General features: G+C 37.4%; 1 protein-coding gene across 6 annotated transcripts in view; it reads left to right on the plus strand.

Moving 5' to 3' along the window:
• SETD2 (SET domain containing 2, histone lysine methyltransferase) overlaps window positions 1–13,652 on the plus strand; it is a 118,506-nt gene that overhangs the window by 83,038 nt on the left and 21,816 nt on the right. For 3 of the 6 annotated variants that reach the window (XM_082347287.1, XM_082347285.1, XM_082347286.1), the window contains exons 13-15: window positions 514–562; window positions 5,855–6,038; window positions 12,642–13,311. In XM_082347287.1, the coding sequence (XP_082203413.1) occupies window positions 514–562; window positions 5,855–6,038; window positions 12,642–13,311 (903 nt within the window). Of the gene's footprint in view, window positions 1–513; window positions 563–5,854; window positions 6,039–10,747; window positions 10,855–12,641; window positions 13,312–13,652 lie in introns of those variants that run through there. The other 3 variants (XM_082347288.1, XR_014232621.1, XR_014232622.1) reach the window with 3 other exon arrangements.

The following is a 13,652-nucleotide window of genomic DNA, read 5'->3' on the forward strand; positions in this document are numbered from 1 at the left end:
GAAAAATACGCTGAATAGCAGGAATTGTCTTTACACATGTAATTTTTCTGAAGTGTGTTTATATAGCTGAGTTATTACTAACCTTTTCTCCCCTTAAGTAGGGATGGCAAGTGAGATGTTTGACTTGTTCATATGAATACTCTCAGTAAAGGAACTATAGATGACTTCATTTTATATGCAGAAGGCATATAGAAATTAAGATCATCAGGAGGTGTATTCCTGCCAGAAATAAAATGTCTTAGTTACTTAGTCTGCTACTTGGCTAATGAGGTCATACAAGCCTGGTAGACGTTTAGAAATAAATATGTATTTGTGCTATATGTTTTTACTTGTTTTTTAAGGGACCATGCTCTATTTTTATTTAAAGCCAAACATAAGTAACATTTCGGAGAAAAATTAAATACCAGATTGTTCCTCCCCATTTCTTTGTTGCCATGTGAAATCACTCAGCTTCAAAGCAATCACCACTTTCATTCCACACTGATAACTCTTCTTTTGGTTTATTTTTTGCAGGAGGTATATCGAATTCCAAAGAAAAGTCAAACTGAAAAGGAGAGCACAAGTAGGTATTCAGAGATACTTTGTGCATATGGCTTTACAAATATTCTTTTAGAAATATGCAGATGTAACTGATAAGAACTTTATTTTGTTTTTGAAACCAGATAATGTGTCATTAGGTAAATGAAATATTTGGTATAAGTTTGAAAACATGGGTTTTTAAAAAAATTTTATTGGAGTATAGTTGATTTACAATGTTGTGTTAGTTTCAGGTGTACTGCAGAGTGAATCAGTTATACATATACATATATCCACTCTTTTTTAGATTCTTTTCACGTATAGGCCATTACAGAGCATTGAGTAGAGTTCCCTGTGCTATACAGTAGGTCCTTACTAGTTATCTATTTTATGTATAGTAGTGTGTATATGTCAATCCCAATTTCTCAATTTATCCTTCCCCACCTTCCCCCCTGGTAACCATAAGTTTATTTTCTACATATGTGACTTTCTCTCTGTTTTGCAAATAAGTTCATTTGTACCATTTTTTTAGATTCCACACATAAGTGATATCATATGATATTTGTCTTTCTCTGACTTAACTTCACTCAGTATGACAAACTCTAGGTCCATCATGTTACTGCAAATGGCATTATTTCATTCTTTTTTATGGCTGAGTAATATTCCATTGTATATATGTACCATATCTTCTTTATCCATTCCTCTGTTGGTGGACATTTAGGTTGCTTCCCTGTCCTGGCTCTTGTAAATAGTACTGCAGTGAACATTGGGGTGCAAGTATCTTTTCGAATTACGGTTGTCTCCAGATATATGCCCATGAGTGGGATTGCTGGATCATATGGTAGCTCTATTTTTAGTTTTTTAAGGAACCTCCATAGTACTGTTCTCCATAGGGGCTATACCAGTTTACATTTCCACCAACAGTGTAGCAGGGTTCCCTTTTCTCCACACCCTCTGCAGCATTTATTGTTTGTACATTTTTTTGACGATGGCGATTCTGACCAGTGTAAGGTGATACCTCATTGTAGTTTTGATTTCCATTTTTCTCATAATTAGTGATGTTGAGCATCTTTTCATGTGCTTTTTGGCCATCTGTATGTCTTCTCTGGAGAAATGTCTATTTAGATTTTCCACCCATGTTTTGTTTGGGTTGTTTGTTTTTTTGATACTGAGCTGCACAAGCTGTTTGTATATTTTGGAGATTAATCCCTTGTCTATCACTTCGTTTGCAAATACTTTCTCCCATTCTGAGGGTTGTCTTTTTGTCTTGTTTGTAGTTTCCTTTGCTGTGCAAAAGCTTTTAAGTTGAATTAGGTCCCATTTGTTAATTTTTATTTTTATTTCCATTGCTCTAGGAGGTGGATCTGTGCATTTTTATTCTTAGTGAATTTTTGTCAAAGGAGATGTCCCTTTATACTCCCTGTGTTGTTTCTTTCCTTGAAGTCATGGCCTTTTAGTAGCTTTTCTTCCATTCATTTCTTCCTCTAGAGCAGACATTCTTAAACCTATACTCCTTAGGTGTGTGTAAGTTTTTACCTGTAGATGTTTATATGCAAAATCCTTGGTATACATTCATTTTACTGGGGAAAATTCAAAACTTTCATCAGATTCTCAAGGAATCAGTGACCCCTCACAAGGTTAAGAATCATTATTACAGAACAGATAATAGGGAAACCATTGCAGTATGGTTTCTGGGCTTTACCACTTAGCTATGTTTCCAACATACTTTAGAGATTAAAGCAATGGTATAAATTATGATGGCTCTTGTTAGTCTCTTGTGCCCCTCCAGCAGTGACCCAATATAAATAGAGTAAAGGAGCCAGTGTGATCATGTTTTTGGTCTTTTTCTTTATTTTTGGCATGAAGAACTTTTTGTAATCTTAAATCTTATTGGTTAAATAATCTTATTGGTTAAAGCCCTGTAAAGTATCCTTTACATCACTTTTGTATCTTTTGGATATTTTTAGTTCTACTGGTTTAGTCTCTTCATAGCCAGACATCCTACTTAGGGCTACAAAGAATTCTTCCCATAAGAAAGAAAGCTGGGTTGAGTAGTACTGGTTGGCAATATCAGCAACACCACTATAGAGTTGATCATCAGAGGCTAGCTTCTCTGGGCCCACTGAGTTGAAAACATTAGCAAGACAAGCAAAGTTTCAATACCTATGAAGGTCCCCCCACCCCACCCTGCCACCATTATTTTGTAAATATCTAGTCTGGTATGGCCCTCTGAGAGAAGCAGGACATGGTCTGTAGTGGACAGTTATAATCTTTTCAGGGAGCAGCCTTTTGTGTGCCAACTTCAGTCTCATCCTCACATGTGGGGAACCCCCGCCTCCATCTCAGTCTCAGGCTTTTAGATTAGAGAAATGCTTATAATGCAAACCTGACTTCCTATGTTACTCCTCAATGTCAAGCAGTTAAAAAGCTTAGAACTTTTGGGCTTCCCTGGTGGCGCAGTGGTTGAGAGTCTGCCTGCCAATGCAGGGGACACGGGTTCGAGCCCTGGTGTGGGAAGATCCCACATGCCACGGAGCAACTAGGCCCGTGAGCCACAATTACTGAGCCTGCGCATCTGGAGCTTGTGCTCCGCAACAAGAGAGGCCGCGATAGTGAGAGGCCCGCGCACCGCGATGAAGAGTGGTCCCCACTTGCCACAACTAGAGAAAGCCCTCACACAGAAACGAAGACCCAACACAGCCATGAATAAATAAATAAATAAATAAATAAATAAATAAATAAATAAATAAATAGATTTAAAAAAAAAAGTGCCTTCCTTTGTACTTTAAAAAAAAAAAAAAGCTTAGAACTTTTAAAATTCATAAGGATTGTGAAATACTTTGGGAAATATGCAGTCTAGCTTTTTTTTTTTTTTTTTTTTTAAATAAAGGCAGAGGGTTTTGTTTGTTTTAAACACTGGCAGTTTCTTTTTTTTATTTTTTATTTTTATTTTTTAATTAATTAATTAATTTACTTATTTTTGGCTGTGTTGGGTCTTCGTTTCTGTGCGAGGGCTTTCTCTAGTTGCGGCAAGCGGGGGCCACTCTTCATCGCGGTGCGCAGGCTTCTCACTGTCACGGCCTCTCTTGTTGCGGAGCACAGGCTCCAGACGCACAGGCTCAGTAGTTGTGGCTCACGGGCCTAGTTGCTCCACGGCATGTGGGATCTTCCCGGGCCAGGGCTCGAACCCGTGCCCCCTGCATTGGCAGGCAGATTCTCAACCACTGCGCCACCAAGGAAGCCCTGCAGTCTAGCTTTATCCTCGTTTTAAAATATGAGAAAATCAGCCTGAATATATAAGATGATTTCTTTGCCTCACATATTCTAAGATGCAGAGTCAGAATGTACTGTTGGTATGATTCCTTTTCTTGTTTTACCAGTATATAGTGAAGAAATAGCCACATTTTAAGGAAATTAACACCAGGGTAAGGAACCTGGGTTTGAGGGAGGAAATAGAGTAGTCATGGGCAGATCCAGATGAAACTAGATAATAATACTTCACAAAAGGATGTTGTGCTAATACCTTCTGAGCTGAACAGTTGTTTTAATTGTATAGTATTTTCTGCCAGCATGTGGTATTAGATGAGTTAGTTCTGTTAGCTTCTCACTGACAAATACTCATACATGGCTGTAGATTAGTAACTTTTTTGTAAATAAATGGAGTTTTTGGCCAGCTAAAAGAACTGTGAGAATGGTATATGTAAACCTAATCCTACTGCTGGGGAAAAAACAACTGATAGCACATTTTTCTGAGATGAGAAAAGAAAAAACAATGTTTATTGAGAATCCGCTTTGCGCTATGAGAGATATTTTATAAGAAATTCTCTCCTTGGGCTTCCCTGGTGGCGCAGTGGTTGAGAATCTGCCTGCTAATGCAGGGGACACGGGTTCGAGCCCTGGTCTGGGAAGATCCCACATGCCATGGAGCAGCTGGGCCCGTGAGCCACAACTACTGAGCCTGCGCGTCTGGAGCCTGTGCCCCGCAACGGGAGGGGCCGCGATAGTGAAAGGCCCGCGCACCGCGATGAAGAGCGGTCCCTGCACCGCGATGAAGAGTGGCCCCCGCTTGCCACAACTAGAGAAAGCCCTCGCACGAACCGAAGACCCAACACAGCCAAAAATAAATAAATAAAGTAGCTATAAAAACACTTTAAAAAAAAAAGAAATTCTCTCCTTATGAAGAGAGCAATATGATTAGTAGGTAGCAGTACTAACACACACAAAGCAACAGCATATAATACCAGTCAATTTATATTGAAATGTTCATTGGTGGGATCTAGACTACTTAGGAAAATGAAAGACTAGGTAGTGTGATCAGTGAAAAGTAGTACTTAGGGCAGCTTTTGGGAGCAATGGCAATGGAACTGGGTGAGAACCATTCTAGGTAAAGAGACTGAGTGAAGAAGGTTAGCTTCCATCTTTTTTTTTTTTTTTTTTTAATTTTATTTTTGGCTGCGTTGGGTCTTTGTTGCTGCGCACGGGCTTTCTCTAGTTGTGGCGAGCAGGGGCTACTCTTCATTGCAGTGCGCGGGCTTCTCACTGCGGTGGCTTCTCTTGTTGCGGAGCACAGGCTCTAGGTACACAGGCTTCAGTAGTTGTGGCTTGCGAGTTCTAGAGCGCAGGCTCAGTAGTTGTGGTGCACGGGCTTAGTTGCTCCGCGGCATGTGGGATCCTCCTGGACCAGGGCTCAAACCCGTGTCCCTTGCATTGGCAGGCGGATTCTTAACCACTGCGCCACCAGGGAAGCCCCCAGCTTCCATCTTTGAATAGGAAGCTGGCGTTCTTTTTTTGAAGATGTAGCTCTCTGGTTTTGATAACTTCCTGAGTTACCACCTGATTCACCTGTGTTTGAAATATTTTTCTTTTGAAATTGTAGTTCATAAAAAGTTGTCTAATTTTTTTTTTTAATTAAAGGGATTTTTCTATTGAGGTTTTTATGTTTAGCATGCCAGGCTGTTTTTCTACCAATTGTAAATATGCAGAGTTATAAGGGCAGTGGAAGGCTTTTACATTTTGAACTGACAAGCAGACTGCCTTACTAAAGGTATCAGGAACATCTTGCATGCATGTGTTCCACAGAACTTGTTAGAAATGATGAAAGCTTGGACTGAGACTTTGGTGGAAAAAGGTAGAAAAGGGCATTCATGGAAGAGACTTTTAGGAAGTAGAGCACACAAGCATATAAGACCTTGTGTCTCGTCCACATTCGGGACTGGGTATATGAAGGAGGAGTCCATAGATCTGTTTGTTGGATAGAAATTTTATTATACAGTTGGTATACTATCATGATGGAGAAAAATCTACCAAGTAAATTTTTTAAAAAACCCTTTTCCCTTAGTAACCGAACGAGGAAGGGATGCTGTTGGCTTCAGAGATCAAACAGTTGCCCCAAAGACTCCTAACAGGTCAAGAGAGAGAGACCCAGACAAACAAACTCAAAATAAAGAGAAAAGGAAACGAAGGGGCTCCCTCTCACCACCTTCTTCTGCCTATGAGCGGGGAACAAAAAGGCCAGATGACAGGTAAGTGGCCTATGTGAGTTACTCTCTTTTCTGAGCAAGTCAAAAAGTACCCAAGTGATACACTTCTGATTTGGGGCAACAAGTGCTTTTGTAATAAATGTATTCTTTTGTGAGTGAGTATAAAAGGAAACTCTACTTATAACTACTGAGAGCCTCTTTTGACAGTAATAATAGCTGTGAAGACTAATAGATTTTTGGTACTCGAATGGCTTCTACTTCATAACGTTTAAATGCTATTTGAGGAGCCAGAGATTTGTTCTTTAAAGGGGAATGGGGGTTGATGGGAGATAACCCTATGTTTTCTAGTGAATCTTACACCATACCAGTTCAAAATGTTGTTTGATCCCTGTGTCAGAGGCTGTCTTGTGTTGCTGTTAGAAAAACAGGCCACATAATCACCTGCTGGGTACTAGAAAACATTTGTTCCCGAGAAGTTCTTTTTAAATTAAATATACTTCAAAAAAAATTGAGATATAGCAGTCATGTAATGCAGTTGTCAGAATTTTTAATTTTGGGTTCTCTGGGTATATAATAGTAATTCATCATGATTTTAATTTACATTCCTCTAATTACTAAATAGATTGAACATTTTGCCATATGTTTATTGACCATTTCTGTTTACTCTTCTGTGAAGTGTCATTTTATATGTGGTGTTCATTAAATTTTGTCTTTTTAAGCTCTAGGGGTTCTTTTTTTATATTCTAAATATAATTCTGCAAGTATTTTTTCCCAGTTTATGACTTGTGTTTTGACTCTTTCTGTATCTTTCAATACACAGAATTTATTAATTGTGGTGTAATTGAATATATCATATATATTGTATGTTTCCTTTATGGTTAGTGTTTACAGTGTTTTCAGAAATTCTTCCCAATTCTTGAGATGACTTTGTGTGTGTGTGTGTGTGTATACACTTTTTCTTTTTTTAGCAAGATTTAAGTCCTTAATCCATTGGGAATTAATTTTTGTATATATTTTAAGGTAGGAATCTGGTTTCATTTTTTTCTAAGTGAACACCCAGTTGTCCCAGCATCATTTACTACTTGAAAGCCCCTCCTTTCCCCACTGATCTGCAGTGCTGCCTCTTTCCAACAGGTTTTCACATATGGGAGGATCTGTTTCTGGGCTCCTATGACTATCTTATATTTAAGTCTTGATAGCAAGTAGGGCAAATCCCTACTTGATCTTCTGGGATGCCCTGTCTTTTCTCAGATTTATTCTTCCTTAGAATCTGCTTTGAGTATTTGAATATTCTCTGTTTAGTTAGGTCTTCTTTAATACTTTTAATGAAGATAAAGTTTTTCATTAATGTCTTTGTTTATAGTTTTCTCCAGAAAAACTTGAGTATCTTTTGGTGTATTTATTTCTGAAAACCCTAACTTCTGTTACATATTCATTTTGGTTTTGGTGTTTCGATATGCAATTCACCTTTGTATATTGATCCTATGTTTGTTAACCATACAAAACTTGTATTAATTTCAAGAGTATAGGATTTTTTTTTGCCCCACTGTCTCCTTTATTTGTCATTGTCAACAGTCCATATCATATGAATTTGTTTTGGCTTTCCTTTCTAGTTCTTATGCCTTGTTCATGTTACTTTGCTAGCAATACCTCCAATGCAAATCACAGAATGATAGCATTTTTTATCTTGGTAATTGATTTCTACTCATATTTTGTTTCCTTCCACTTTTTTAGGCTTGTTATATTGTTTTTTTAATTTCTTAACTGGAACAGTTGGGATTCTTAGCTCATTAATTATTCTCTTCTAATAGAAGTGTTTAAGAACTGTAAGACTGCTTGAACTACTCTTGTTAATGCAGCTTCATCATAATCTAGTTCTAAATACTATTAGGATATGCAATGTGTTTAAACTTCTTTTTGTTAAATTTTCAATTTGTCATTAATTGATCTGTATGATAACAGTTCTTAGAATTTTATTGAAGCTTGCTTTATAGTCTCTTTTGTTTGATATTCATAGAAATATGCTTATCTTCCTTTTAGTAGGATTTAACTGGTATATCTTTCTTCCTTTTATTTTATTTTATTTTTTATTTTTTGGAGCAGGGAAAGGTTTATCACAGGGCCATGCAAGAAGATGGGTGGCTCATGCTCTAAAAAAAACCCCAAGCTCCCTGAAGGGTTTCCGCAAAGCATTTTTAAAAGCCAGGTGAGGGAGGGGGGTCACAGGGTAAGTGATCAGCTTGTGCACTGTTCTGTGATTGGCTGATGGTGAGGTAACAGGGTGGTGTCACAGGGGTTAATATTATCAGTCCTTAGGCTTAAGGAGGCCTGGGGCTATGTGCTCCTGGTCTTTAAGTAGTTAACATCTTCCATTTGGTGGGGGTTTTCACATCTGTAAAACAGCTCAGGAAATGTGCATCAAATACTGTTGTCTAGGTACTTCAGAGAGGAGCTAAAGCATAGGATATGGGGGAAGGCCTGTCCCAGGAAGGCTCTTCCTTCCTTTTACTTTCAACTTTTCTGTGTCTAATAAATAGCTTATAGCTGATTGGGTGTTTTTGTTTTTGTTTTTTTATCTTTTGTGACAATTCTTTAATTCTTTAACTGGTTGTTTCAATTTAATAAAATTTAAAGCTAACCAATATCCTGAATAACTCTGACCATTCAGCCTTCCCAATTTACATGGTATTATTGTCCAGTATTATAATTCCTTCTCCCTCCTCCCATCAGTTATTGTTAATTTTTTTATGTAGACCAACTGATTTTTTTTAGTTTGTTTACATTTACTAGTTTCTTTTCTTTCTTATCTCAGACCCCTTTAAATGGTTTCTTTTTTTAAAATTGTTTATTTATTTATTTTTGGCTACGTTGGGTCTTCGTTGCTGTATGCGGGCTTTCTCTAGTTGCGGCAAGAGGGGGCTACTCTTCGTTGCGGTGTGCGGGCTTCTCATTGAGGTGGCTTCTCTTGTTGAGGAGCACCAGCTCTAGGTGCGTGGGCTTCAGTAGTTGTGGCTTGCAGGCTCTAAAGCTCAGGCTCAGTAGTTGTGGTGCTTGGGCTTAGTTGCTCCCTGGCATGTGGGATCTTCCCAGACCAGGGATCGAACCCGTGTCCCCTGCATTGGCAGGCAGATTCTTAACCACTGCGCCACCAGGGAAGTCCCTAAATGGTTTCTTTTAGTGAGTTTCTCTTCATAATATTTCAGTTTTTGTCTAAAAAGTCTTTTTCATATTTTGTTTGCATTGCTCACGCTCAATTTTAAAAATCAGCTTTATTTAACCAGCAAGTATAAATTGCTTACAGTAAAATTCATGATTTTAAGTGTATTGCTCATTGAGTTTTGTCAGATGCATACAGTTATGTAACTACAACCACAGAGGTTATATATTGGGTTGGCCCGAAAGTTCATTCGGGTTCTTCCATAACATCTTACAGAAAAATCCAAACGAACTTTTGGGCCAACCCAATAGAACATTTCATCACCTCATGAAATTATCTCTTACCCCTTTGTAGTGCGTCCCCTTCTTCTACTCCTAGTCCCTGGCCACCACTGATCTCCTTTCTGACTTGGTTTTGTCTTTTCCACAATGTCATATATATGGTATCATATACTATAAAATATATTCTGTCTTCTTTCACTTAGCATATTATATTTGAGGTATCCATCCATGTTATTATGTGTCTCAGTTCTTTTTTAGTGCTTAGTAGTCCATTGTATAGGTATACTATAGTTTGTTTATAAATTCATTAGTTGATAGGCGTTTGGATTGTTTCCAGATGACTATTGTGAATACTACTGGCTATGAACAAGTCTTTATGTGAACATTTATTCTCATTTTTGAAAGGAAGTTCTTTTGGGTTGACAGTTTTTCTCAACACTTTGAAGCTGTTATTCTTCATTCTTCTGACTTTCCTTATTGATTTTATGAAACTTGTTGGTTGCTATTCTTTGTTAAGTAACCTGGCTTTTCTCTTGACCTGCTTTTAAGAAGTTATCTTTGTATTTGGTGTTCTGCATTATCGCTACCCTGTGTTTATATGAGGATTTCTTTTTTTTTCAACCTGGTTGAAATTCATCGAACTTTTTAAATTTGAAGATCATCTTCCAAGTTACTAATTCTCTTCAGATCTAATCTCTTGCTTAACCATACCATGGCTCTTATGGGCACTGAATTGAATTGAATATTAGGTTATTTCTTGGTTCATGACATTTATTTCTATCCATGGACCTTTTCTCCATACATTTATTATAATGTAATGAGCCCTGGAGGTCCCAGCACAAAAGTCAGGATCTTAACAATTATATAAATCTTGCTATGTCACTTATTTCTGTACCGTCCCCTGTCTTTACTACTTGTGATAACAAGTAGTATCTGTTGGATTCTGTGTTCATTATACCCTGGCCTGCCTTTTTTAAAATATAGTTTTATGTCATCTAATATATATCTCTTAAAAATATGTTAGTTTTAACTGTATGAAAAGGCTATTATTTTGCATTTAATTTGACAGTACTTTGTTTTGACTTGATATTTATTTACTAAGATTTATTCATAACAGTGTCAGTTTATTCATTTTTATTACTGTATAATGTTTTGTTATAAAGCTTTTTCTGTTATGTATGGTGCTGTTATCTTATTTTGGTGTACATGTGCAAAAGTTTCTCTTGGATATTTAAGTAGAATTTTGCCAGGTATGTGCAATTTCAATTTTATATGATAATTGAGTTTTAATTTTCATTCTTTTTCCTTTCTAGATGCTTCATGGGGTTCTTATTCAAATCTGCCTGATAGTATTTTATGGTCCTGTTCCTTAGGCATATTTTTAATAGCCTCTTTTATCTTATTAAACATATTAAACATCTCTAATATTTTGTGTGTGATAATTCCAGTATCAGCAGTCTTTGTGTGTCTCTTCCTCTCACTTGTGTGTGTGTGGGGTGGGGGGGGGGTATTTTATAATTTTATAATTATATACTTTTTTTTTTGCTTTCAGTGAGATATAATTGACATACAGCACAGTATAGGTTTAAGATGTTAAGCATATGATTTGACTTACATCATGAAATGATCATCACAGTAAGTTTAGTGAACATCCATCATCTCATGTAGATACAAAATTATAGAAATAGGGGAAAATACCTTTCCTTGTGATGAGAAGTCTTAGGATTTACTCTCTTAACTTTCATATAGAACATACAGCAGTGTTCATTATATATGTATCATGTGGTACATTATATCCCTAGTACATGTTTATCTTCTATGAGTTTGTTTCTGTGAATTTTTTTGAAGTATAATCGACCTACAGCACTGTTAGTTCCTGTTACACAGTTACACAGCATAGTAATTTGATATCTCTATACCAAAATGATCACCGTAATAAGTCTAGTTACGGTATGTCACCTTTCAAAGATATTACATAGTTTTTTACTATATTCCCCATACTGTACATTTCATACCGTGTGATTCATTTATTTTGCAACTGAATTTTTGTACCTCTTAATCTCTCTCACCTGTTTCTTTCTTCCCCTCTCCCCTCTGGCAACCAGCTGTTTGTTCTCTGTATCTGTAACTGTTTGTTTTGTTTGTTCATTTGTTTTGTTTTTTAGATTCCACATACAAGTGAAATCATACAGTATTTATCTTTCTTTGTCTTATTTTTCTCAGCATAATACCCTCTAGGTCCATCCATGTTGTCACAAATGACAAGATTAATTTTATTTTCTAATGAACTCCTGTTCCTTAGAACTTAATCTGTAGGAATTCATTGAGGCCTGGATTTAAGGTGCTCTCTTCTATAGACTGTTTGCATTTGTTTCTGCCAGGCAGCTAAGGGTACTACCACCCCACTAACACTTTAAAGGATGTTTTCAACTAAGAGGTTTTTAGACCATATATTTTTTGTTGTTTGGATAAATGTTGTACCCTTATCCAGGAATCTGTTATTAGATGTTTCTTTGCAATGAAACATCTTGAAATTAGTTGTCATTTTTCATTTTTGCCAAGAGCCTTTCTCAAAAGTTCGATTCAATCCATAGACTTCACAAAAGAATCTTTTAAGTCCTCAGTTCTCTTGTGAATGTTAGAGCTGATGGTTTCTTGGGGGCTTACTGGGGATAGTTGTCAAAACTATCACAGGGTATTAGGTTTAGCAATATGATATTATACTTGGTACTGCACAAAGAAGAGTATGTGAATATAACTCCCCATACTTTTATGTGTACATGCTTATCTTTCACTTAACTAACCTGTTGATATTAATGGGTGTGGTCAGACATACATCAAATTCTGTAGCTTTTATTAGTGTATTTGGGTTTTTGTTTTAATTTCAGAATTTGTAGTTACAGAACTACAGAACTTAACTATAAAGAAGAATCTATTTAGGATACTACATGTATCTTTAATTTGAAGTTCTAGAAGCTGAGGATAAGGATAAAGTTATTATTTTCATCTAAGTGTCTATTTCCTTGAGGTTCTCTCCTATCTGCAAAACTCCTTAAGTACTTTTGAGTATGATTTTCAACCAGTGCCAAATTGGAGTTGGTGTGGTTAATGGTTTAGTATCGAGTGACATAACATTTATTAGTGCTTTGGTTATGTCTCTGATTTAGGGAAAAACTTTTTGTGGTGCTCTAATTGTTTTCTTTCTAGATATGATACACCAACTTCTAAAAAGAAAGTACGAATTAAAGATCGCAATAAACTTTCTACAGAGGAGCGTCGAAAGTTGTTTGAGCAGGAGGTAGCTCAGCGGGAGGCTCAAAAACAACAGCAGCAGATGCAGAACCTGGGAATGACATCTCCACTGCCCTATGACTCTCTTGGCTACAATGCCCCTCATCACCCCTTTGCTGGCTACCCACCAGGTTATCCCATGCAGGCCTATGTGGATCCCAGCAATCCTAATGCTGGAAAGGTGCTCCTCCCCACACCCAGCATGGATCCTGTGTGTTCTCCTGCTGCTTATGATCATTCTCAGCCCTTGGTGGGACATTCTACAGAACCCCTTGCTGCCCCTCCACCTGTGCCAGTGGTGCCACATGTGGCAGCCCCTGTGGAAGTTTCCAGTTCACAGTATGTGGCCCAAAGTGATGGTGTGGTACACCAAGACTCCAGTGTCACCGTCTTGCCAGTGCCAGCCCCAGGCCCAGTCCAGGGACAGAATTATGGTGTTTGGGATTCAAACCAACAGTCCGTGAGTGTACAGCAGCAGTACTCTCCTGCACAGTCTCAAGCAACCATATATTATCAAGGACAGGCTTGTCCAACTGTCTATGGTGTGACATCACCCTATTCACAGACAACTCCACCAATTGTACAGGTAACTAATTTTGGAAATTCTCTTGTCTGTTTTACTGTCTGTTTATGGGATGTTAAATCTGATGTGAGGGGGAAGTCCTGCCATTGACCACTTTTACATATTGGCTAATTTTATATATACTAGTTATCTGTTGTGTCACAAATTACTTAGCAGTTTAAAACAGTAAGTAATTATTATCTCATAGTTTCTGTGGGTCAGAAATTCAGAAGCAGTTTGGCTGGGTGGTTCTGGCTCAGAGTCATGAAATTATAGTCAAGCTATTAAGCAGGGTTGTAGTCATCTGAAGATTAGACAGGGGATGTAAGGTTTACTTTCAAGCTCACTCACATGGTTGTTAGCTG

The sequence above is a fragment of the Balaenoptera borealis genome (genome assembly GCF_965194805.1).
Source record: "Balaenoptera borealis genome assembly, chromosome: 12".
In the NCBI taxonomy this organism is placed as follows: domain Eukaryota; kingdom Metazoa; phylum Chordata; class Mammalia; order Artiodactyla; family Balaenopteridae; genus Balaenoptera; species Balaenoptera borealis.